The 27,008-nt window shown below is 43.6% G+C and overlaps 2 protein-coding genes across 2 annotated transcripts; one reads left to right on the top strand and one right to left on the bottom strand.

Moving 5' to 3' along the window:
- Positions 1-5,920: 5,920 nt before the first annotated feature.
- LOC139171905 (leukotriene B4 receptor 1-like) lies at positions 5,921-7,269 on the bottom strand. Its single transcript, XM_070760401.1, has one exon. It carries the CDS (start codon positions 7,213-7,215, stop codon positions 6,307-6,309), a length of 909 nt encoding a protein of 302 aa, XP_070616502.1. The 5' UTR covers positions 7,216-7,269; the 3' UTR covers positions 5,921-6,306.
- A 4,496-nt stretch (positions 7,270-11,765) lies between these two features.
- CTRL (chymotrypsin like) lies at positions 11,766-19,844 on the top strand. Its single transcript, XM_070761637.1, has 7 exons — positions 11,766-11,820; positions 13,251-13,354; positions 13,820-13,899; positions 15,659-15,740; positions 16,420-16,600; positions 18,076-18,209; positions 19,683-19,844. The coding sequence occupies exons 1-7, from the start codon at positions 11,766-11,768 to the stop codon at positions 19,842-19,844; spliced, it is 798 nt and encodes a 265-aa protein (XP_070617738.1).
- Positions 19,845-27,008: the final 7,164 nt, after the last annotated feature.

Raw genomic sequence — 27,008 nt, 5'->3', positions numbered from 1 at the left:
CGGTCCCCAAACTATAGTCCACGGGCCAGATGCGGCCCGCTGAGGTCTTTTAACTGGCCCCCGGCAGCACACGAGATTTTACTGATCAATATAATAAGAGGGAGAAATAGAGAGGAAGAGAGAAATGAAGTGGAGAGATAGAAAGGGAGAAATAGAGAGAGGGGAAGAGAGAGAAAGTGTGAGAGATACAAAGAGGGAGAGTTAGAAAGAGTGAGTGAGAGAAAGAGACGAGAGAGAGAGAAAGAGGAAGAGATAGAGAGGGAGAGAGAAAGGAAGAGGGAGAGATGGAAAGAGAGAGAGAGAGAGAAAGAGAAAAATGAGAAAATGATGGAGGGAAGGAACGAGGGAGAGGAAAATGAAACAAATGAGAGAAAAGGAAGAGGGAAGAGAGAAGTGGAGAGGAAGGAGGGAAGGAAGGAAGGAAGGAGAAATGGAGTTTGTTGATTTAAGTTTAAATTTACTTGTTAATAAAGAAGTATAAATTAATTTATTACTTAATTATTAATTATCTTATTACTTCTTCTTTATTTTAAATATTGTATTTGTTCCCATTTTGTTTTTTACTTTAAATAAGGTATGTGTAGTGTGCATAGGGATTTGTTCATAGGGGTTTTTTTATACTCCAGCCCTCCAACAGTCTGAGGGACAGTGAACTGGCCCCCTGTGTAAAAAGTTTGGGGACCCCTGGCTTAAATGGATTCTGGGGGATGGTAGAGGACAGGAGTTGTGGTGGGTTGGACAAGAGTTCGCAACTAACAACAGCATCTCTTTAAGTTCCTTTTGATAAACCCAGTTTGGGTTATTGTGTCTCTTATTGTAATCCTTAAGGTGGGTATGATGGCTCATCAAATAATTGGGCTTGGAAAGCTGACAGCTCAGGTTCGAGACCCGAGCATCACACCACAGGGTGATCCCCCATTACTTTTCCCAGTTCTTGTCCACCTAGCAATTAGAAAACATGCAGATGCAAGTAGATAACTAGGTACCACTATGATGGGAAGGTAACAAAAGATCTGATCCAGCGCTTACTAAAAGGTTAGTATGCAAACCACCATCAGTTCTAGGTCATAAGGGAGACGGGCAATCCAAATTTCTTTTTTGCGAAGTGATTTTCACTCCCCGTTCTCCATCTTGCAAGGCTGAAATTCTGCATCTTTACTGGGCAGAGTTGAAAATAAACAGTGTTCTGGCATCAGTGAGAAAACACCTCTGCCCGGGCTTAGGAAGCTAGTCGCGCAACTGCTGTTAGCCTAAGCTGATTCTCAAATCTAGAACTTCTAAAGAGTTTTGTGAAAGAAAGAAAGGAAAGGAAGGAAGGAAGAGGAGGAGGAAGAAAGAAAGAATGAAAGAAAGAGAAAGGAAGGACGGAAGGAAGGAAGGAAGGAAGGAAGAGGAGAAGGAGGAAGAAAAGAAAGAAAGAGAAAGAAAGAAAGATCTGAAGTTAGTTGGGGAAAAGATCAAAGGCAACATGAGAAAATATTATTTTACTGAAAGAGTAGTAGATCCTTGGAACAAACGTCCAGCAGACGTGGTTGGTAAATCCACAGTAACTGAATTTAAACATGCCTGGGATAAACATATATCCATTGTAAGATAAAATACAGGAAATAGTATAAGGGCAGACTAGATGGACCATGAGGTCTTTTTCTGCCGTCAGTCTTCTATGTTTCTAAAGAAAGAGAAAGGAAGGACGGAAGGAAGGAAGAAGAGAAGGAGGAGGAAGAGAAAGAAAGAAAGAGAAAGGAAGGAAGGATGGAAGGAAGGGAGGAAGGAAGAAGAGAAGGAGGAGGAAGAGAAAGAAAGAAAGAAAGAAAGAAAGAAAGAAAGAAAGAATCTCGTGAAAGGAAGTCTTCTGCAATTGTTAGTAATGCAGAGTTGGGAAACATCATGTTTCTTCAGCCTCCTTCTAATACCTTTGCCCGATATTAAACCTTTGAAAGAGACTTCACTTTTTATCCATTACATGGAGTAAAAGTTTTCCTGAGTCATATTGTATCAGCAATACATCATACTTGCTTCCAATCACTTACTGTCACAAACCTGGACAGTTTTCAGCCTGAGGAGGGGAGAACATCTTGGTGGTTCGTCACCAGGGATGGGCTGCTGCCCGGATGGCGGGGGGTAGCAAAAATGGACCCCCACCCCAGAGTACTCAATTTGCCCTTACAGATATTTTAAGAAAATGTGAGCATCCTGCATAAGCCATGCCCACAGTGTGGTACCCCTGTTTCCCTGAAAATAAGATGTACCCCGAAAGTAAGGCATGTCAGAGGTTTTGCAGAATTTGCTAATATAAGGCACCCCCTGAAAATAAGGCATAGTCAAGTTTACATACGGTACGATGGAAAAACATACGGTACCATTCAAAGCTGTTCATAGCGGTACCGTAATAATGTGGCGTTCCCTGCTGGCTGCTTTGTACCGTCCAGTACAGCAGACACAGTCTGCTGCTGTCTCACCGCCATTACAGTCTCCACTACAGTGCGTAGACTTTAGTTCCTCTGGTGGCTGGAAGCTGCAATAGCGGGAGTATACTGTTGTACAGTAATACCCCGGTTATTGCGTCCCCGACCATTGTGAACAGGGTAATTTGCGATTTTTCAACCCGGAAGTCAAAACACCATCTGCGCATGTGTGCCCTTTTTTTCTATGGGCACGCATGCGTAGATGGCGCCCGGCAGATCAGCTGCTGGGCGGCTTCCCTGGGTCTTCCCCCTCTTGCTGGCGGGAGGGCGAGCAGCGGGCATCAGCAAGGAGTTTCCCCACCGCCCATGCAAACTCCTCGCTGCCGCCCGCCCTTCGCCCGCCCACGCCGTTCATTCTCGCCGCTTTCGAGCTGAGTCCTGAAGCGAATTCGCTCCGGGACTCAGCTCGAAAGCGGCGACAGCCAGCACGGAGAAGCCGTTCGCTGGCGCTGGCTGTCGGCGCTTTCGAGCTGAGTCCCGGAGCGAATTCGCTCCGGGACTCAGCTCGAAAGCGGCGACAGCCAGCGCGGAGAAGCCGTTCGCTAGCGCTGGCTGTCGGCGCTTTTGAGCTGAGTCCCGGAGCAAATTCGCTCCGGGACTCAGCTCAAAAGCGCCGACAGCCAGCGCGGAGAAGCCATTCGCTGGCGCTGGCTGTCGGCGCTTTGGAGCTGAGTCCCGGAGCGAATTCGCTCCGGGACTCAGCTCGAAAGCGCCGACAGCCAGCGCGGCGCGGCTGTTTTAAAATGTCGCCGCCAGCATGGGGGGCTTGCCAGCACCCCCCGGACTCCCAACCCGGGTTTGGGGGGCTGCTAGGAAGCCCCCCATGCCGGCGGCGACATTTTAAAACAGCCGCGCCGCCCCCAATCTTCGGCTCCTCGCTAGCGCTGCGGGAGTAAAAACACCATCTGCACATGCGCAGATGGTGTTTTTACTTCCGCAGCGCTACTTCGCGAAAACCCGCTCGTTGCGGGGGGTCCTGGAACGGAACCCTCGCAACGAGCGGGGGATCACTGTACTATATAAGTGCCGTCGTTTGTGTGTGTGGGTGCCATACTGACAGGTACCATACCATAATCAGTGTACCGTATGGTATACTTTCTTTGGGGGTGTCAGCTTTCCTGCCTGTGAATTTGTCTAATTTGAGAGATATAAGGCACCCCCCACCCCGAAAATAAGACGTAGCACAACTTTTGGAGCAAAAATTAATATAAGATAGTGTCTTATTTTCGGGGAAACACGGTAGTAAAAATTTTGGTACCCCTTCACTTTTCATCACCGTTCCATCATCACCTTAAATATTATAAATGGGGGGGGGGGGAGAATTACTGTGTTCACCGAACATCTTTGCCTCTTTTGATTAACCTGGGAGGTATTTTTCCTTATGAACTAAGCTTTTCTACACCTTATGTTAAGACGTACTTGAAACTCTGCCTTCCCAAGCATAGGGACATGAAGTCAGTCAGCTTAAAGCTCTGTTGGGAGAAGAGGGGCTAGACTTATGGCTGGGGGTCACCACAACATGAGGAACTGTATTAAGGGGTCTCAGAAAAGTTGAGAACCACTATTTTAAACTGAGATTTTATTTATTTATTTATTTTATTAATTATTTAGATTTGTATGCCGCCCCTCTCCGCAGACTTGGGGCGGCTCACAGCAAAGTGAAAACAATTTACAACAAATCTAAATTACTATTTAAAAATATTTTAAAAACCCCATTTTCTAACAAACATACATACAGACATACCATTCATAAATTGTAAATGCCCAGGGGAGATGTCTCAGTTCCCCCACGCTTGACGACAGAGGTGGGTCTTAAGGAGCTTACAAAAGGCAAGGAGAGTAGGGGCAGTTCTAATCTCCGGGGGGAGTTGGTTCCAGAGGGCCAGGGCCGCCACAGAGAAGGCTCTTCCCCTGGGGCCCGCCAACCGACATTGTTTAAGAAATGACAATACATGCTAAAAAATCAGCTTTAATGGATCAGCAGAAAGGCTAATCTTGGGACACTTATTAATGGTCAGCAGGAGACCCACTGTTAATCATTTTTTATGCCCATTCTTTCTAACAATGCAGAATTAAATACAGAATAAACAACACACCCCTCATAAATAAAATCCTGAGCATCTTGAGGAGCAGGAAGAAAGCAAACAAAAGTTAGAACTGGGTTCAGATGTTTTAATTACCAGCAACTATTTGAAAGATTTAATAAAATGGGATTTGGTTCTGGAGACTATTAACACCAAGAAAACTGTCCTGTTTATTCACCACCACTGTTCCCCAAACCACCAACAAGGAAAAGAGATTCTTGCTGTGTAGTATTTGAAATCAAAACAGGAAGTGATGCGTTGCGGAAGCAAAATAGGAAATTTGACCACAAAACGTGCGTTTTCAGGGAGCGTCTTATCAGATCCTTATCAAATTCTTTTCTGGTGGTAACATCCCCACTTAAGGAGAATTCAAGAAACACACAGAAGTGCGTCAACTCAAATTGATCCGATCAGCACAATTTTGGGTCACCAGAGAAATTCATACATTGCACTAAACCATAATCGGTTTTGGGATTGGTGTGGCAACCCTCATGATTTCGTAAATTACATGATTCAGCTAACTACGGCAAACCCAAGAAAAATAAACCACCACTTAGCAGGAAGGGCAAACCACATGTTTCTGTTTTTCAATTTTTCATGGATGCACCCTTGAAGAAAGATTAGAAGAAGGTTTTACTTCAGTGTTTCTCTTAATAAATACCTATTGTTATGGGTAAGCCAGAAATTAATCCAAGCTTAATTAAGCAGAGAAGTCAGGTTCATGAGCTAAAGTTTAATGTTGGTGTGTCTCTTTAAATTTCAATAAGGTCTAACTACAGTTAGAAACATAGAAGACTGATGGCAGAAAAAGACCTCATGGTCCATCTAGTCTGCCCTTATACTATTTCCTGTATTTTATCTTACAATGGATATATGTTTATCCCAGGCATCTTTAAATTCAGTTACTGTGGATTTACCAACCATGTCTGCTGGAAGTTTGTTCCAAGGATCTACTACTCTTTCAGTGAAATAATATTTTCTCACGTTGCTTTTGATCTTTCCCCCAACTAACTTCATTGTGTCCCGTTGTTCTTGTGTTCACTTTCCTATTAAAAACACTTTAGTTAGTTTAGACCTGGTTACAGTAAGCCATAAGAAGCAAACATTCCTAATTCCTTCTGTAGGATTGGTCTGAGGGGATGATAGTTATGGGCTTCTGACCCCCAGGAGGGCAGGGGGGGTGCAGGGGGGGGGTAGTAAGTTTATGCACTATTTATTGAACACTTAATGATTTTTTTATTGTCCTTCCTTCTCTAGTACCTTAGAATGATCCCTAATTACTTTTAAAATAGGACATAATTAAATAGTATGTTTTTACAAATTAATCATTATCTAGAACTGAATTTTTATAGCAATGAAAGAAAATCGAGCTACTTGCCTAATCTGTTATCATACTGAACCTTGTGGGCTCATTACAAAACCTTAAAATGTTCCTGTGCTCCTCAACAAATTATGCTGTCCATCATTTGTCCTTTTTGTGGATCTTCAAAGAATGTGACTTCATCAAGTGAAAAAGAGTCCAAACACCTATTTGAAAACTTATCCTGGTCGGTAAGCCACTCCCACCCATTCACACATCCAAATAAACTAAACTAGAGTAGTTCTCTGAAGACCTTTGTCCTCACCTCAGTTTCTGAATATCCTCTAAAATCTTTTATCTAAAACCTACCCTTATGGTCCTTTCTAGATCGCGACAACGACATTCCGTTCAAAAAACAAAGTGTTCGCTCTCCAATTTGCTCCGGGTTCTTCTCGAACTACAAAGTCTGCATGGGGACATTATTGTCCTTCGTTACTGTCTCCTCTGTGTCATTGCGCAGTTTTTCGAACAACTTCGCAAAGTTGGTCTCGCGCAGCCCGCCGCGGAAACTCCGGGCCGCAAAGGCGTAGAGAATAGGGTTGATGCAGCTGCTTAAAAAGGCCACCGCCCCGTGAACGTTTGTTAAAATGCTCAAGGACTCGAGTAAGTCTTCGCTGACCTTGGGCTTGGCTTGCCTCAGCAACAAGGCCGCGATGGTGATGAGGTTTAAGATGTGGAAAGGGAGCCAGCAGATGAAGAAGGCTCCGACGACGGCAGCGATCAGCTTCTCACTTTTCATTTCCTTGTGGTTCCTCAGCGTCCGAATCTTCCTGGCCACGTAGGTGTAGCAGACTGCCAAGACAGAAAAAGGGATCACGAAGCCAAACAGCGTCTCCACGACGTTGACCGCAATGCGTTGGTTGTCCGAGTCGTAAAATTCATCCGTGCACTCCCCTCGGAGCATCTGTTCGGCGGAGAATATCAAGCACGGGCAGGAGAGAGCCCCCGCTATCAACCAAACGGATAACATTATCACGTGCACCTGCCGTGGCTTCCGCCATCTTTGGGAGGCGAGCGGAAACACGACGACTGCGAAGCGGTGGAGGCTCATTAAAGTGATGGAGAAGATGCTGGTGTAGACGGTCACGTACACAAGGTACATGAGGAACCGGCACATGAATACCCCAAAAACCCATCCTTTGGCGAAATAGTAAGTCCAGAAAGGCACAGTCAGTATGACCAGTAAGTCAGCCACAGCTAAGTTCAGGATGAGGGTGATGGTGAAGGAGCGCTGGGGGACTTTGGAAAGGATGGTCCATATCACGAGGCCATTGCCGGGAACCCCAATCAGGAAGCATATAGTCATGAGTACGGTTGGAATCACTTTGGCCTCCAGAGAATCGGTAGCCTGGTTGGTTGGTGTCCCTGTGGCATTGAAGTCGGTCATCCTGTGTCCATGTAGTCTTGTCTGAAGGCAAAAGAGCTCCAGGACAAATGCATAGGATCCCTACCGAGTCAATAGGATCCCCCAAGAAGAAGAAGTAGACCTCTTGGGCGAAGGCCAGTTTCTTTTAAAAAGAGGGTGTTGTGTTTTTTTGTTGACTCAGACTGGGGCATCCTGATTGGTTCTGCAACAGAGGCTTTCTCCAGTCCACTTCCTTTCAGAGGGTATTTTGCCTATGGCTCAATTCCTACAAAGTTGAGTAAGGGTTCTGTTGCATTGCCCGGAAAGCAAGTCTACAGAATGGAGCTACATTGCAGGCAACAACGTGCGGGGTTCCCAGAAAGGGCTCCTGGTTAGTGTGTCTCCATGTCGTCATCATAACAACAACAACAACAACAACAAAAACAGAGTTAGAAAGGATCTTGAAGGTTTTCTAGTCCAACTCCCTGCTTGGGCAGGAAGCCCTACATTACTTCAGACAAATGATTAAAATAGACTTTATTTTGGCTTTAGGTGTGTTATTTGTCCTTTCACAAAAGGTCCTTAATCTGCATATAATGATGATGATGATGATAATAATATAACAATGATAATGACAATAACAACAACAACAAAAGTTGGAAGGGACCTTGGAGGTCTAGTTCAGCCACCTGCTTATCATTGTAGTAGTAGTAGTAGTAGTAGTAGTAGTAGTAGTAGTAGTAGTAGTAGTAATAATGATGATGATGATGTAACAAGAATGATAATGACAATGACAATGACAACAACAACAACAAGAGTTGGAAGGCACCTTGGAGGTCTAGTCCAACCACCTGCTTATCATTGTAGTAGTAGTAGTAGTAGTAGTAGTAGTAGTAATGATGATGATGTAACAAGAATGATAATGACAATGACAACAACAACAACAAGAGTTGGAAGGGACCTTGGAGGTCTAGTCCAACCACCTGCTTATCATTGTAGTAGTAGTAGTAGTAGTAGTACTAGTAGTAGTAGTAATAATGATGATGATGTAACAAGAATGATAATGACAATGACAATGACAACAACAACAACAAGAGTTGGAAGGGACCTTGGAGGTCTAGTCCAACCACCTGCTTATCATTGTAGTAGTAGTAGTAGTAGTAGTACTAGTAGTAGTAGTAGTAGTAATAATGATGATGATGTAACAAGAATGATAATGACAATGACAATGACAACAACAACAACAAGAGTTGGAAGGGACCTTGGAGGTCTAGTCCAACCACCTGCTTATCATTGTAGTAGTAGTAGTAATGATGATGATGATGATGATGTAACAAGAATGATAATGACAACAACAACAACAACAACAACAACAACAAGAGTTGGAAGGGACCTTGGAGGTCTAGTCCAACCATCTGCTTATCATTGTAGTAGTAGAAGTAGTAGTAGTAGTAGTAATAATAATGATGATGATGATGATGTAACAAGAATGATAATGACAATGACAATAACAATAAGAACAAGGAGGTCTTCTAGTCCAACCCCCTGCTTAGGCAGGAAACCCTACACTACTTCAGAGAGATGGTTATCCAACATCTTCTTAAAAACTTCCAGTGTTGGAGCATCCACAACTTCTTGGGGGTAAGCTGTTCCACTGATTAACTGTTATGTCAGGAAATTTCTTCTTGGTTCTTAGTTACTTCTCTCCTTGTTCAGCTTCCACCCATTGCTTCTTGTTCTACCCTCAGGTGATTTGAAGAATAGACTCACTCTCTCTTCTTTGTGCAAGACTGCTATCATGTCCTTCTTTTTATTAAACTAACCATGCCCAGTTCTTGCAACCGTTTTAGCCTCCAGTCCCCTAATCCTATTTGTCACTGTTCTCTGCACTCTTTCTAGAGTCTCAACATCCTTTTTGCATCGTGGCGACCAAAACTGAATGCAGTATTCCAAGTGGGGCCTTACCAAGGCATCCTATAGTGGTATTAACACTTTGTGTGATCTTGATTCTATCTGGGGTGGGCTACTGCCCAGATTGGGTTGGGGGACACAGTAGGGTAGCAAAAATGGAGCTCCACCCCAGAGCACCCAATTTGCACTGAAAGATGTTGAAAGAAAATGCAGGGCGTCCTGCATAAACCTATCTTTCTTTCTTTCTTTCTTTCTTTCTTTCTTTCTTTCTTTCTTTCTTTCTTTCTCTTTCTTACTTACTTACTTACTTACTTACTTACTTACTTACTTACTTACTTACTTACTTACTTACTTACTTACTTATTTATTTGATCTCCATAGACTCGGGGCGGCTTACCATGCCGGTAGCCCTTCATTGATTCTATCCCTCCTGGAGAAATGGTGACAAGACATTAAGGAGATCCTATGGAAATGCTTTATTTATTTATTTTATTTATTTATTTATTTTGTCCAATACACAATGAGGGTTTTAGTGGGTATATATCAATATACACATAGTGAAATACATGATGAAGGTTATAGAGGAGATACTCATGGTAAAATATATCTAAGAAATAATAGAAAACAAGATATAGGAATAGAATATATCAATGAAAGAATAGAAGAAGAGATATAGGAATAGAGGAAAGGTATAGGAGATATAGGAGAGCAATAGGACAGGGGACGGAAGGCACTCTACTGCACTTGTACTCGCCCCTTACTGACTTCTTAGGAATCTGGATAGGTCAACTGTAGATAATCTAAGGGTAAAGTGTTGGGGGTTTGGGGATGACACTATGGAGTCCGGTAATGAGTTCCATGCTTCGACAACTCGGTTACTGAAGTCATATTTTTTACAGTCAAGTTTGGAGCGGTTAATACCGTGTTTCCCCGAAAGTAAGACAGTGTCTTACTTTCTTTTTACCCCCAAAAACCCCCACTACGTCTTACTTTCGGGGTATGTCTTACATTGGAAAAAAATTGAAAGGGTCGCATTCCCGAAGGCATCTCCCCAGAGTCCAGAAGGGCAGCCGCCGGACAGGAGCCTCGTGAGCCCTTTTCCAAGTTCAACCTCAGGGCTCCAAGCGGCGTGCACGCGTGGAGACACAGGCGCGTGTCGGGGAAGCGTGTGTCTGGAGGGGAGGAGCCGCTCTGCGCAGTTGGGCAGCCCCACCTGCCTGCTGGAAAGGAGGCGGGCGAAGGAGGGCGCAGCTCCGGCCGCTCGCCTCGGAGCCGGTCGGCCTCGCTGGCCGCTTGCAGCTGAGCCTCGGCAGGACTCGGTTGCTGGGACGAGCGCCTTTGCTGCAAGCCGCCGCCCGCTTGGCTCGCTTCGGACCAGCGCCGTCCTTCGCTTTGCCAAGCCGGGGAAGAGGCGGGTGGCGCTGCAGCGAGGCGAAGGAGGGCGCAGCTCCGGCCGCTCGCCTCGAAGCCCGGTCGGCCTCGCCGGCCGCTTGCAGCTGAGCCTCAGCAGGACTCGGTTGCTGGGACAAGCGCCTTCGCTGCAAGCCGCCCGCTCGGCTCGCTTCGGACCAGCGCCGTCCTTCGCTTTGCCAAGCCGGGGAAGAGGCGGTGGCGCCGCGGCGAGGCGAAGGCGAGGGGCGCGTGGGGAGCTTGGAAGCGACGTCATCGGGCTACCCCCCCGGCAATACCCCCGTGTTTCCCCGAAAGTAAGACATATGTCTTACTTTCGGGGTACGGCTTATATTAGCCGACCCCCCTGAAACCCCTAATACGTCTTACAATCGGGGGTGTCTTACTATCGGAGAAACAGGGTATTAAGTTTAAATCTGTTGTGTGCTCTTGTGTTGTTGTGGTTGAAGCTGAAGTAGTCGCCAACAGGCAGGACGTTGCAGCATATGATCTTGTGGGCAATACTTAGATGTTGTTCAAGGCGTCTTAGTTCTAAACTTTCTAGGCCCAGGATTGAAAGCCTAGTCTCATAGGGTATTCTGTTTCGAGTGGAGGAGTGAAGGGCTCTTCTGGTGAAGTATCTTTGGACATTTTCAAGGATGTTAATGTCTGAGATGCGATATGGGTTCCAAACAGATGAGCTGTATTCGAGGATGGGTCTGGCAAAAGTTTTGTAAGCTCTGGTAAATAGTGTGAGATTGCCAGAGCAGAAGCTACGTAGGATTAGGTTTACAACTCTTGAAGCCTTCTTGGCTATATTGTTGCAGTGGGCTTTGGCACTTAAATCTTTTGTTATTAGTATACCAAGGTCTTTAACCGAGTGGGGAAATGGTTGGGTGAAAAGAAGACAGCGGTGATTAGGCTAAGTCTGAAACTCTACAAATGGCCAGTGTGGAGCTTTCAGCTCGAAAGCAAAAAGACGGTTATGGGAAACAGGTGTTGTTTGCAAACTCGGTGGCACTGTTGGTGAAACGTCCTTCGCAAGACACCTGCACCGTGCCACCAAGGCTAAATTTAGTCGGCTCCTGCTATCATCAATCCAAGGATGCGGGGAGGGGAAGTCAACCCCACCTGGCGATGCGCCATGGCTCATAGCAATAAAAACCCAGCGGCACCCAGGGGACCTAAAGCTCCTGGGAGTAACAACCAGAATGTCTTTCCTGTGGGCAGCCCTCACTTACCTAGTGCTCCTTGATGTTGCCTGTGGTGAGTAAAGCCTGTGTTGCTTTTCTAGGTTGGTTGGTTGCTTCCTATTCTTTCATCACGGCTGACGGATCATGCAGTTTCTAGGTATGTGTGTGTATGTGGGGGGGGGGGTGCTTACGTTCATAGTTCCCTCTAAGCTGAGCAGTGAGCAATCGCTCACTTAAAAATCATCATCAACTCAGAGTTTTCCAAACCTGCCCAGAAGCCGAGAGGGAAAGAGTGAGAGGGAAGGAGAGAGAGAGGAAGAGAGAGAAACAGATAGAAAAAAGAGAGGAAGGAAAAGAGAAAGAAAAAGAATGGGAGTAAGGAAGAGAGAAAGAAAATCAAAATCTAGTTTGAAACTAGCTCAACTATTTAAGTGGCATTTTGATATTGATAGAGTTGCCCTATTATGAGCTCACTGTTATAGACACACTTTTATTTATTTATTTATTTATTTATTTTATTTATTTATTATTTCTGTGCCGCCCAATCCCGAAGGGACTGCTGCTCAGACACTATACTTTTCCGCCCCCCCCCCCAAAAAAAATTAGAGGGAACACTGCTTACGTTCATTGCTTGCAACACACTACACACAAGCGCAAAACACACGTTGCCTAATTCACAGGCCTGCTTAGCTGAATGTCCTGTCTTGCAAAAAAGAGCAACAGGTGGGGAAATAGCATTCTTTATTGGCCAAGTGTGATTGGACACACAAGGAATTTGTCATTGGTGCAAATGCTCTCGGTGTACATAAAATAAAAAGATACATTTGTCAAGAATCAGGAGGTGCAACACTTAACGATTGTCATAGGCAAGAATGGGCCAGGAGGTGGAAGGTCTGGGACCCTGTTCCAGTGACGGAAATGGAGCGTGTAGCTTCACTCTATTGCCACCAGGCATTCACCAGCATGATTCCAGTAAAAATTACTAGGTTTTTTTGCTGATGCGCATGCTTCACCTTCAACCGCAACAACACACGAGCACGAAATCGATTTAAACTAAATGTCAACCGCTCCAAACTAGACTGCAAAAAATACGACTTCAGCAACAGAGTAATCAATGCCTGGAATGCACTACCTGATTCTGTGGTTTCTACTCCTAACCCCAAAACCTTTAGCCTTAGATATCTATGATTGACCTCTCCCCCTTTCTAAGAGGTCTGTAAGGGGCGTGCATAAGCGCACCACTGTGCCTACCGTCCCTGTCCTATTGTCTTCTTTTGTTACTTTTTATCATTACTTATGTAATGTTTTATTTGTACAAATTACCACTCTATAATTGTTTGAATGAATGAATGAATAAATAAATAAAAATAAATAAAAATGGCAGGAAATGAACAAATCTGAACACTCCTGCACAACCTTCTTGTCCATCACAGAGGGCTACTCAGTCCAGATCTGAGATACTTATCAGATTGAGAGGGTCAATCTCTCTTTGTCTTTTCGTAGGCTGCGGGATTCCAACCATTAAGCCCAATGTGAAAGAGACAGGGAGAATTATCAACGGGCAGGATGCCATTCATGGTTCTTGGCCCTGGCAAGTCTCGCTGCAGGTAAGGACATCTTCTGCGATCACTGGTAGGTCAGTAGTGTGGGTTCTTGTTGTTAGTTGCAGTTTTTTTCTTTTAAAATTAACTAATACTGTTTTTGTGCAACTTTTAGTACTGTATATTCTTTCTGCATTCCTAGTAGAAGAGTGTGTGATATTTTTCTTTTTTTGAAAACAGATTTATTTGGAGTTTGTTTGCTGATAAACTTTTGCATCCAAAGTGAGAACAACGCTCAAATTAAGTGCCAATCGGACCTGGCTTTAGAATTGATTCATATCCATACTTGGGACTTGTTGGAAAAGGCGAACTACACATTATTATTATTTTGTGTGTTCTGTTTAGTTCAGAAGGAGGAAATAAGGAGGGGGAAATTAGGAGCATAAACATGCCCAACAACCTGTTTTCTTGATGCATTTTATCCTTCTTTGTGCGATCCAAATCTGTGCTGTTTTGATTTCCCCTTCTTAGACTGCCTCACATTCCCACTTTTGTGGCGGATCCCTGATCAATGAGAACTGGGTTGTTACTGCTGCTCACTGCAATGTGGTGTAAGTAAATCTCTTCTATGTTTTTTTTAAAAAAATATTCTTTGTCCAATATACAATACAGATGGAAGAGAATAGACATTAAGTAATATATATAACGATAGAAAGTAAAAAGAAGAGAAGTAGATGGGAGGGAGAGAATATATATGATATAAGAGATAAGGAGAGAATATATATGATATATATATAGATAAGGAGAGAATATATATAGAAACATAGAAACATAGAAGTCTGACGGCAGAAAAAGACCTCATGGTCCATCTAGTCTGCCCTTATACTATTTTCTGTATTTTATCTTAGGATGGATATATGTTTATCCCAGGCATGTTTAAATTCAGTTACTGTGGATTTATCAACCACATCTGCTGGAAGTTTGTTCCAAGGATCTACTACTCTTTCAGTAAAATAATATTTTCTCATGTTGCTTTTGATCTTTCCCCCAACTAACTTCAGATTGTGTCCCCTTGTTCTTGTGTTCACTTTCCTATTAATTTCCTATTATCTCATATGATATATGAGATAAGGAAGACAATTGGACAGGGGACGATAGGCACATCAGTGCACTTATATACGCCCCTTACTGGCCTCTTAGGAACCTGGAGAGGTCAATCGTGGAGAGTCTTGTTCTATTGACCACTTTCCTCGAGATGATTCTTTATTTGGAGTCATCAGAGAGTTCAAAGTCCCCAAGTCTAAAAGTCGCCAAGGTTTGCTCTAAAACTGTATCCCTTCCATAAAGGCGAAAGAGAATTTTACCCTTTGACCTCTGTCCATCAAAAGATCTTCTCTGATTTAACCATCTCTTTCCCCATCTGCATCTCCAAACTATTCTATCCCTTTCTGAACTACTGAATCAACAAAATGACCTGAGATTCAAGAGTTTGAATCTCAGTCGATGCTATCTATTTATGACCTATTTATGACCTATGACCTATCACTTTGCAGTTTTATGTGTGAATCAGGTGTGGGTTCTAACTTACCTTGCCGACAGTTCACTTCCTCCTGTGCCTTGTGGCTGCACACACATTGCGTGCTGCGTGGCTGTGTTTCGCACACACAAAGTGCCAAAAATGCAGGGCCCCCCCATAAAAAAACACTACCCCCAAAAGTTGGCAACTTCCACAGACTTGAACCTACAGAACCGGCTTCATGATGTCATCACCAGTTTGCTACTGGTTCTATAGAACCAGTGTGAACTGGGAGGAACCCATGTGGGGTGTGAATACTGAGAGCTTCTGCACCTGAAGCAAATTTCTTCTGTGTTTCATTGTCATTTTTATAATAACTTTTCAATGGGGTTTTAGTTTTAGATAATGTTGGACTTCTTTCTATCATTTTGTATCTATTTATATTGTATTTATATTGCTGTTGTAAGCTGCCCTGAGTCCTTCGGGATTTGGTGGCATAGAAGTCAAATAAACAAACAAACAAACAAACAAACAAACAATATTTGGCCCAAAAGAATTCTATTCTATTCTGTTCTGTTCTATTTTATTCAATTCAACTCAATTCTTCTACTCTACTCAATATACTCTCATTCCATTTCTATATTCTATTCTATCCCATCCCATCTCTTTTCCATTTCTATGCTACTATATTTCTGTTCCATTCTATTTTCTACCCTACCCTTCTTCTTCCATCCCCAGCTCTAAGGGATTGATTTACAGTGTGTTGTGATGTTCAGTTTAGCTGCATGTAGGCATCAGAGAGAAAAAGGTCGCAATAGCACAGTAAGACATGAGTGGTGTTTTTATTTCTACAGAAAGGGATCAGATTTGGCTGTGTTTGGACTACAGAACAGATTCGATAATGCTCCACCAGTCCAAGAGCGATCTATAATCAAGGTGAGCAGTTCATTAGGGACAATGATCAAATGACCAGAAAGTGCATCTAGATGCACTGGACAATAATTCTCAAGTCTCTGATGACGTTGGGCATGATGGGAAGTGCAGTCCGAGAAATCAGGAGTTACATAAAGTTGACAAAACCTCGAACTCTTCTCCTACTCTTGTTTTATTTATTTTCCTTTAGAGATTCTTAACAAAGGAAAAGATAGCAATCACACAATCTGTGATTTCAGATGAAGACCTAATGGAGAAACCATGTACAGTAGTACCTCTAGATACGAGCTGCTCCACATGCGAGTATTCCAAGATACGAGCCACGAGGGGAGAGAAATTTCTGTTCCAGACCCGAGCTCAAATTCGGGATACGAGCCGAGCGTCCACTAGGTGGCGCAAGAATCCTTGCTTTTGGTTATCTCGGAGGGGAAAAACAAAGTCTAAAGCCATTTGTTCCAGATACGAGTTGCTCGACATACAAGCTCCCTTCTGGAACGAATTATACTCGTATCTAGGGGTACTACTGTATTTCCATTCAGAAATACCAAGAGTTATCAGCGTATTACTAAGAAGCTTGGTTTTTGAATGGAAAAAGGAGTGATGGACTTCTAAGATCTTCAATCAAGAAGAGACTATAATCTTTTAAAGTTTCTCCATCCTACCCAATCCTGTCGTTTTCCAGGTGATTACCCATCTGAAATGGAACTCCTACGAGATAAACAACGACATCAGCCTAGTGAAGCTGTCTTCTCCCGTGGAGCTGAATGATTACGTATCTCCAGTCTGCCTGGCTTCTCCCGCGGAGAGTTTATCCCCAGATTTAAAGTGTGTCACAACTGGCTGGGGACGGGACAAACTGAGTTGTAAGTGGCCATTTGGGAATCAGGCGGGCTGGGAAAAGCGAAGAAGACACCAGCCTGCCTTCTTCTTCAATTCAATCTGACAATTCCAATTGGTTTCTTCCTCCCCACTGTTGTGAGGGGTCCTCGACCAACTCTTGTAATGATAGATTGAGATGAGGATGAGCCAGGCCCATCTTGGTACCCTGGGCCAGTGGTGTTGCCAGATGATGCAGAGAGTGAGAGTGAGGAAGAAATAGACCTTGATGAACTTGAAGGACCACCAGACCTGGCAGATATGCCAATGACAGTAGGGTCTGACTTAGAGGAGGAAGAGGAGGAGGAGGAGGAGGAGGAAGACTATGAGCCTTTGCTAGATGCCCACTGGTCACATGGCCAGCAAACCACACCCACAAAATAAGCCACACCCACAGTATGATAGTAAATTTTTTTGCAGCCCTTCACTGCATACAAGAATTCTTGTCTTTTTCTTAGTCTTCTATACTTGTATGCAGTGAAGGGCTGCAAAATTTTTTACTATCACACTGTGGGTGTGGCTTATTTTGTGGGTGTGGTTTGCTGGCCATGTGACCAGGTGGGAGTGGCTTGATGGCCATGTGACCGGGGGGTGGCTTAAAGATCATGTGACTGGCTTAAAGGTGGCCAACTTGACGTCACTCATGTCAAGGTTTTGGGGGCCTGGCCTCTCCTCGCCTCAAAGAAGTACAATTTCCCTATCTATTTACTATTACTGAACATCCAAAATATACTCTTTAATTCTATGTATATAGGCCATATGTGTACATACATACTGTATTACACACAGGCACACACATATAAACTGTATGTGTATGTACACACACAAACACAAACACACACGCACACAGCTCTTCTAAAATTATACATATTCAACCTCATTTATTGAGATAGGAAAAACATACCCAGAGCCCAGAAGGGGGGGGGGATCAAAGTTTTTCTACTGGTTTTGCGTACCTGACCAAATTTTTTCTACTAGTTCTGCAAACCTGACCCATCACTGCCTGTATGGGAAAAGGAAGTAGTCTGCAGTTTGTTAACTCTAGGGAATTGTTGACCACTCCCCATAGGTATTTAAGGGTGGCCGATGGGAAATTCGGGGTGGAGTTTCAACGTTTTGTAATGGAGTCGGCTGATGTTTGAGGTTTCAGCCAGGTTACACTAGCCAACTGTTATTTCTCTGCTAAAATCCTTGGAATAGAATTGCTCTGTCTGCGGAGATGCTGGAAAGCTGTAATTGTAAGTCAGTGAAACTGGAGACTCCTTATCTCATGTAGGAATTCACAATTAGCTTTGATCTTGGGCTGAGAAGCTGCCAAGGTGAACTCACATGCAGGAATTTGGCTTGTATAAATGACACTCAATATATAAAAAAATGATTTGGAATATCAGCGCGTGGATTCCTCTGTGCAGGCCCAGAATAGAACACCCACCAATTTTTTTTCCTTCTTTCTTTCCGCCAGCCTATGAATCTGCAATCATATTACAGCAACTTGTTCTTCCCTTGGTGCCGGTAGATGAGTGCCAGAAAAAACATTCCAGGCCTATCACCAGTTCCATGATATGTGCGGGTGGAGCTGGTGCTTCGTCCTGCCACGTAAGTTTCTCTATAAAAAAATATTTTATCAGGGCAGCATATTGAACTGAGAGAGAGAGAGGTCTATTGTGTCCAGCCACAGGTTTATTGTGGTGAGGGAGAGAAAATGCACCCAGTAATATTCTTTCGGGTTTTTCAAACCTTTGGCTCTATTGGAGTTTCCTTCCTTCCTCCCTTCCCTTCCTCCTCTCCCTCCCTTCCTCCCTTCCCTTCTCCTTCCTTCCTTCCTTCCTTCTTCCCTCCCTTCCCTTCCCTTCCCTCGCCTTCCTCCCTTCCCTTCCCTTGCCTTCCTCTTCCTTCCTTCCTTCCTTCTTCCCTCCCTTCCCTTCCCTTCCTTCCCTTCCTCTTCCTTCCTTCCCTTCCTCCCTTCCCTTCCTCTTCCTTCCTTCTTCCCTCCCTTCCCTTCCTTCCCTTGCCTTCCTCCCTTCCCTTCCCTTCCCTTCTTCTTCCTTCCTTCCTTCTTCCCTCCCTTCCCTTCCTTCCCTTCCTCTTCCTTCCTTCCCTTCCTCCCTTCCCTTCCTCTTCCTTCCTTCCTTCCTTCCTTCCTTCTTCCCTCCCTTCCCTTCCTTCCCTTGCCTTCCTCTTCCTTCCTTCCTTCCTTCCTTCCCTCCCTCCCTCCTTTTCTCCTCTTACCCCTAGTATGTTTTGCAGTCTTATGTAGAAAGAGGACTTCTCTAATTCTAAGTGGGCAATAGCGCTTTCTAAAACTTTATTACTGTATTTTTCAGAGTATAAGACGAACCTTAGTTTTTGGGGAGGAAAATAGGGAAAATAATCTGCTTACCAGGTATTCATCTGAATAGCGTCCTTGGTCTGGTCAGCTTCAGCACATTATTTTATCCCCTAGTTAGGGCTTTAAAAAATCTTTATTTGGAGAGAGTAACAATAAAAGAGCTTGCAAGCTAGTAAGAGCTGGGAACATTGTTAGTACCTGGTTAGGACTGGAAAGAAACATTTGGAGCAAGTAGAGAATGGGGGGGAGGACTACAAAGACAGGGCTTGGAAAACATTCTTCGCAGAGAGTAACAATGAAAGAGCTTGCAAGGCAGTAAGAGCTGGGAACATTGTTAGCACCTGGTTAGGGCTGGAAAGAAACTTATTCAGAGAAAGTTAGACCAATGAAAATAAAACCCTACAAAGACTTAGGGCTTAGAAAACATTCTTTGCAGAGAGTAACAATGAAAGAATCTGCAGGGTAAGAGCTGGGAAGATTGTTAGCACCTAGTTAGGGCTGGGGAAAAAAGCTTCGAAAAAAGCTATATTCAGAGTATAAGATGCACCTGAATTTTAAGACTCTTTTAGGGAGAAAAAAGTGCATCTTATACTCTGAAAAATACGGTAATTGCTTTAATTTTCCTCAGTTTCGGTTACTCTTTTTTTTTTTGGAAACCGTGTTGATTAATTTTTCTGACCCTACGCTAAAAAAAGGGGGTTGTTTTTTACTTAAAAGCATTTGCTTTGCTTTCCTTTTAGGGTGATTCTGGTGGCCCTCTGGTATGCCAGAAAGACTCAACTTGGTATCTGGTTGGGATCGTCTCCTGGGGAAACTCCAGCTGTAACATCAATACTCCTGCTGTGTATTGCCGAGTCTCCAAATTCCGCGACTGGATTGACCAGGTTGTGGCTGAAAACTGATGACACCCCTGGGAGACACCAGAGAAATACTCTCACTGGGACTCTTCGCCAATATAAAAAATATATCAACGTACATTCTTGCAACTGAGATACGGGTGGGGGAAAAAACCCACACCCCTTTTCAAGGGGGGTGGGGAAATCTTCCTCCAATGATCATCTCATAATAAAATGAAGTAAACTACAGGTGGTCCCCGAGTTAAAACACTTAGCAACTGTTCAAAATTACGACATAATCTCCCCCCTGAGTACTTACGACATTTCCGAGTTTATTTATTTATTATTTATTTATTAATCAGATTTGTATGCCGCCCCTCTCCGCAGACTCGGGGCAGCTCACAGCAATAATAATACAACGTAAACAAATCTAATATTTAAGTTAATTTTAAAAACCCCAATTTAGAAACCAATCATACATACTAGCATACCATGCATAAATTTTATAAGCCTAGGGGGAGGGAAAGTCTCGATTCCCCCATGCCTGACGACAGAGGTGGGTTTTAAGGAGCTTACAAAAAGCTAGGAGGGTGGGGGCAACTCTGATATCTGGGGGGAGTTGGTTCCAAAGGGTCGGGGCCACCACAGAGAAGGCTCTTTCCCTGGGTCCCACCAAACGACATTGTTTAGTTGATGGGACCCGGAGAAGGCCAATTTTGTGGGACCTAACTGGTCGCTGGGATTCGTGTGGCAGAATGTTGGAGCACCACAGCGGTGATTCACCCTTATGAACAATCACAGAGGGATTGAAACAGTCACCCTGTCGATTCCACGCGTGCGCGCACACACACGGGCCTGTGGAAACTCCTTGCGAAGATCTGGTGAGCTCTCCAGCCTCTCCACCACAATTTCTTCATCTGCTCTGGGTGCCCTAAAAGCAGAGAGTTGAGAGCAGAGGGAGAGGTGGACCATTGCACCCTGCTCGGCTTCTCTGACCTCTGAAACGGTGGGCAGCCTCAGTCTCTCCCTCCCACCGAAAGGTTTCCAGTCTTGGTGCGGGAAAGCTTTTGTATGCTGGCTGGAGGCTTTGGGGCAAGCAGTAAAATCTACTTCCCGTATTTTTCAGAGTGTAAGATGGAGTGTAGGATGCACACCTTAGTTTTGGGGGAGGAAAACTGGGGGTGGGGGGGGGAATCTACCTGGGAGGTATTCATCTGGCTAGCATCCTTAGTCTGGTCAGCATATTATTATATCCCGTGGTTAGGGCTGAAACCCACCTTTTTTATCCTCATCTTCTAACTTTAGTTCAGAAGTGCAGATCCTCACCCGAAAAATCCCGTCTTTCATTAGAACGTGTACAGTATTTCAATCATACCCCACCAAACAAATGACCCGTCACCACTGTCAGGATCAACATTTTATTGAATAAAAAGGTTACAGTTCCAAATTTTAAAAAAACAGACTGAATACACAAAATAAATAATTCCATACACTAATTTCAACATTACAGGTTAACTGTCATGCATCAAATCACCCTCTAAAAAAGTAGAGATTCCACTGTGTAAAAACAAAAAAATCCCAAAAGGCACCAAAGATAAAAAAAATAATCACAGATGTGAATACTTTTTGGGGGGCGGGGGAGTGGGGAAGTCACTGACCTATGAAAAAGTGGTAAGAGAAACAATTATTTTTGGCAAATGAGATGTTACGGTGACGGGAAGAAGTTATCCGTAAAGTTGGACCGAAGTTGCTTAATTCCTACCACGGAGAACTTCCGAAGGATAGTGTAGTGCAGGGCTAGACAACTTTAAGACCTGTGGACTTCAACTCCCAGAATTCCATGCTGTCTGGGGAATTATGGGAGTTGAAGTCTGCAAACCTTGCCAAGGTTGCACGTCCCTGCTGTAGTGCCGACAGTGACACATTCACAGCACACCAGATATTGGCAGGAAGACAGCAAGATATAGTTGGGGGATGCTGGAGTAGAGAAGTACAGTACCTGTAAGAATCTAGACCAGGGGTCTCCAACCCTGGCAACTTGAGGACTTCAACTCCCAGAATTCCATGTTGGTTTCTAGACAGCCCTGAGGCTCTTGATAAGCCAATCGAGCCTTTATTGGGGACAAAAACTGTTAAGGGTTCTCAATGAAATGGCTGAGCAATCTCAGCACTGTATGGCTGCTGCGAGGTATGTCTAGACCAGGAGTAGGCAAAGTTGGCTCTTCTATGACTTGTGGACTTCAACTCCCAGAATTCCTGAGCGAAACATGCTAGCTCAGGAATTCTGGGAGTTGGAGTCCACATGTCAAAGAAGAGCCAACTTTGCCTATCCTTGGTCTAGACACAGAATAACAGGACAGTCCTTGACTTAACAACCACAACTGAGACCTAAATTTCTTTGGTCCAATGAGTTGCACCCCGTTTCACAATCTGGCTTTCCCTGTTGACTCTGCTTGTAGGGAGCTGACTCAAGTGATCATAAATGGTGAGCTCCCATGAATCCGGGAGAGCAAAACTGTCATGAATACATGCCAGTTGCCAAGTGTGTGAATTTTGATCCCATAACCATGGCGGATTCTGCAACGTAAGCGTGAAAAATGGTCATAAGTCAACCTTTGCAGTGTTGTTCCAACTTCAAACAAATAGTTGTCAGTCAAGGACTACTTGGAATACCAGTATCTTGGCCAGCTGCTGCCAGGAATTCTGGGAGTTGAAATCCACTAGACTTAAAGTTGCCAAGAGTTTTGGAAAAACGTGGCTTGCTAAATCAAACCGAAAAAAATTAAAAGCAGGGCAGGCAACTACCTATCAAAAGGGTGAATTTCCTATTTTTTTCTGTTGTGTTACCTGCTTCCATGATATCAGATGGAGATGAAAATCATCCAGCAGTTCAGAAATGGTTGCTGAGATTTGTAATGGTTTTTCCCCTCTTTGAATAAAGGAGTCCCTTGTGTTGCATCAGACTCCCATTGAGTTTCAAAAGCTATTTGTAACACAACACAGAGAGAAAGGGAACTCGTCTGGACTTAGGGTGCATCATCAGCAAAGTGAGTTGTTTGGACTGTGAACTCATTGTAGCCCTAGGTTTCCAAGAATAATGGCTCGAGTGCTTTAAATAAGGCACCAAACTGGCAAAAATGGCATTTATATCCATCTTGAGATAAAGGCAACTTTTTGAAAGTTTTGGCAAAATTACCGGTGTGGATTTAGGCATCTGATGCCATTCCTAAATGGGTTTTCTTGAAGTTCTCCAGTTGCTGAATTCTATTTTACGAAACCTCAGAAGAACACAAGATGGCTTTAATTCTACCTTCTACCTACTCATCAGAGCTGAAACTGCCACACACAGCAATCCTGGTCATTGATGAGATGAACATTTAAAGGCCAATCTAGGCATTATGGAAGACACAGAAGGATCGCTTAAAATGATCTCCTGTTGCCGCCTCTCCACCAGTCTCAGGGGAATCCATGTTGGCGCACCATTGGCTAGTAAGCAGAAGAGGAATGTGGTCCTCAGGAAGGAGCATTTTGCTAGCAATAATTTCATAAGAAAACCTGCTCTGACAGGCTTGTAAATTATTGTACAGTCACAGTAACATTTCCACATTTGAATTCTCTTCCACTGGGGAGTAAAAGTCATCAAAAAGCCAGAGGAATGTTAAAGCACTATCTTGTGACTCAGTGAAAATGTTGGGAAACACTGGAATGCATGCTTCATAAGAAATGATGGGAAATGTTGAAACACGCGGCTCATAGGAAATATTAAATTATCGGGACTGGATAAAGTGCAAGAGTTCCTGGATTATTATTTTTTTTTAAAAGAGTTGGCAGTTTGAAGGCAGACAGTAAGAGCGCCAGATAAAAGCTAAATATCCTGACATTGTGGAATACATACATGCTTGATTCCACACAACCTTCTTTTAATCACTCTCCTTGAAAAAGATCTCATGCTACTTCCTACTCAGCAGTAATATGATGGTACTTTTTACTGCCAATCCTTTGGGATGCGTGGCTCTAATCCAACGAGACCTTAGAACAGGGGTCTCCAACCTTGGTCACTAAGCCTGGAGGTCTTCAACTTCCAACAAAGCTGGCTGGGGAATTCTGAGAGTTGAAGTCCACCAGAATTCTGGAAGTTGAAGTCCACCAGCAAATTCTGAGAGTTGAAGTCCATCAGCAAAGCTGGCTTGGGAATTCTGGGAGTTGAAGTCCACCAAGTTTAAAGTGGCCAAGGTTGGAGACCCCTGTCTTAGAAAGTAACAGGAAGAGTCTGGCATAAAAGGACCCACTGATGTTCAAATAAAAGACATAAAAAGAACATACAGTGGTACCTCATCTTACGAACGCCTCTTCTAACGAACTTTTCAAGATACGAACCCGGTGTTTAAGATTTTTTTGCCTCTTCTTCCGAACTATTTTCACCTTACGAACCCAAGCAGCTGCTGCTGGGATGAAGGGGTTTCTTTTTTCTTCCTTTTTTGAAGAAAGGGAGGGGCGGCTTGGAGGAGGAAACATTTTGCAGAGAACAACGTGCTTGCAAAGGAACTGAAAGGGTGTCTTTTTAAGAAAGAAAAGGGAGGAGTGAGGGGCAGCTTGGGGGAGGAAATATTTTGCAGAGAACAACGTGCTTGCAAAGGAGCTGAAAGGGTGTCTTTTTAAGAAAGAAAAGGGAGGAGTGAGGGGCAGCTTGGGGGAGGAAATATTTTGCAGAGAACAACGTGCTTGCAAAGGAACTGAAAGGGTGTCTTTTTAAGAAAGAAAAGGGAGGAGTGAGGGGCAGCTTGGGGGAGGAATTTTTTTGCAGAGAACAGGTACTTGCAAAGGAACTGAAACGGTGTCTTGCAGCATTATTTGCTTTTACACTGATTCCTATGGAAAACATTGTTTCATCTTACGAACTTTTCACCTTACGAACCTCCTCCTGGAACCAATTAAGTTCGTATCATGAGGTACCACTGTACTTCCAACAGCATAAAATGACCCAGAAGTAACTTCTAATCTATAGCACACGTACGTCTCCAAAGTGCCACTGTTAGCAAACTAGAACATAACCCCAACTTTGCATTCTTTCTCCAAGGCACAGATGGATTTCAAATGAATTCGCACTTTTCGACACAGTATTGCTAAGTTCCAGTATATTTACAATGTTTAGTATTTTCCAAAAGTGAGAAAAGGCGGCTCCGGCATGGGGCACAACCTAATCTCAAGATCAGGAGGACATTCAATGGTTGTTATTGCGTATCTAATAAAATCAACTTAGCAGCTAGATACCAAAATGAATCAGAGCAGGAGAGGAAGAAGCATCGATTAATTTATGCTGCATCCAAGATAAACCTATTTTTTTTCTTGATTTAGAAATTATGGAATGCACTTTAAAACAAAAACTCCATTGTGAATGATTTATAGCAGGCCAGCAGGCTACAGTTAGACATCCTTCCTGGAGGTTTCTCACATTAGATATTACTGATCTCCATGGACAACCAGGGGGTCAAAAACAGGGCATCTCTCAAATTGGCCTCTTATCCAAAAGGAATGGAGCAACGAAGAGTTAAAGAAATCTCTACCCCAGACCTTTTCAAATCTGAAGAGTCAAATAAATACTGCAAAGGTCAATGTCACAAGAACATAAGAAGAGCCCTGCTGAATCGGGCCAAAGCCCATTGAGTCCAGCATTCTGTGTCACACAGTGGTCCACCAATTGTCCATGGGGATCTTGAGCAGAAAGAGAAGGCAAAACCCTCCCTTTCCCTCAACCCCAACAAATGGGACCCAAGGGAACCCTGCCTGCCTCAACCAACATAGAGGTGGCACATGGACATCCATTTCAATAACCACTGATACACTTGGCATCCATGAATCTGTCTAATCCTGCCTTGAAGCTATCTAGGCTGACAGCTGTCACGACCTCTTCTGGAAGCAAATTCCATAAACCAATGACCCTCTCGGTGAAGAAATATTTCCCTTTATTTGTCTTCACTTTCTTATCTATGAACTTTAAAGGGTGCTCCTTCGTCCTGGTATTGTGTCCACCTTTTCTATCCCACGCATGATTTTATACACCTCGATCAAGTCACCCCTTAAACGCTGCCTTTCAAGGCTGAAGAGACCAAGGTGTTGCAACCTGATTTCATAAGGGAGGTGCTCCATTTCCTTGATCATTCTTGTTGCCCTTTTTTGCACCATTTCCAGTTCCATTATATCCTTCTTGAGATACTGTGACCAGAACTGTACACAGTACTCCAAATGTGGTCTCACCATTGATTTGTACAGAGGCAATACGACACTTGCCGACCTATTTTCGATCCCCTTCCTAATCATGCCAAACATGATTAGGATGTCCATGGAGATTTTCAGTCATCCAGGTCATGGTTGTCCCAAAGCTGCTTTTTCAAGAGGTGACTGGACTTTCTTTGTCCACTTGACTTTTGAAAAGGCACTTTGGATGCAAACACCAATGGGAAATTTTGTATGGCCCAATAGCTATCAAAATATGGATTAAGGTATGCCAATTATGGTACAATAAACAATGACAGTGACAGGATATGAAGTGAAGCATTAATAAGATGGGCGCACTAATTGATCCGACAGGCAAGAATATCCTGAACCACTAGATGGCACTCTGGCCTGAGAAACCAATTCTACACAAATTGTGCTTAGTACAGAAGTAAAAATGTGGAGTAACAGCATGCTCAAATGAATGTAAAAATTAGAATCATCACTCACTGGAGTAAAACGTATATTTAGGCTCATAATGCTCATAAAATTCAGTGGCATTTAACTGCCCAACATGATAAACACCCCTTGAATATCAAGACTGAAGAAATGCTAAACTTTAAACTGCCGGCTAATTATCGTTAAATACATGATTAGTATCAGTTTTAAGAAAGTTACATTGCAAAACAGGATCTGCCAGAGGATATAAGGAGCTGGTTTCTGATAAAAGGCACTTTATAACTGTCATGGACACAATTCCAACTGGGAAAAATAGAACAGAAAAAGGACTAGCTCAACTGAATACGACATAGAGAATTAAAAGTGTCTCTGGATGGTTATTTTCAAAACTAGGGTCATCTACTTGAAAACTCCAGATTGTATTTTGACCAGCCCTAGTTGGCTTCCCACAGGAGTTACTATGCTGCAGAATGAGGTAGCAGAATTCATCGGACCATTTCACCAAGCAAGGGGTGCGTGGTTTGTGTGCCACCTTGAATCCATTCTGATGTTTGACAA

The sequence above is a fragment of the Erythrolamprus reginae genome, chromosome 9 (genome assembly GCF_031021105.1).
Source record: "Erythrolamprus reginae isolate rEryReg1 chromosome 9, rEryReg1.hap1, whole genome shotgun sequence".
Taxonomy (NCBI): domain Eukaryota; kingdom Metazoa; phylum Chordata; class Lepidosauria; order Squamata; family Dipsadidae; genus Erythrolamprus; species Erythrolamprus reginae.
This window is presented reverse-complemented; position numbering and strand designations above follow the sequence as displayed.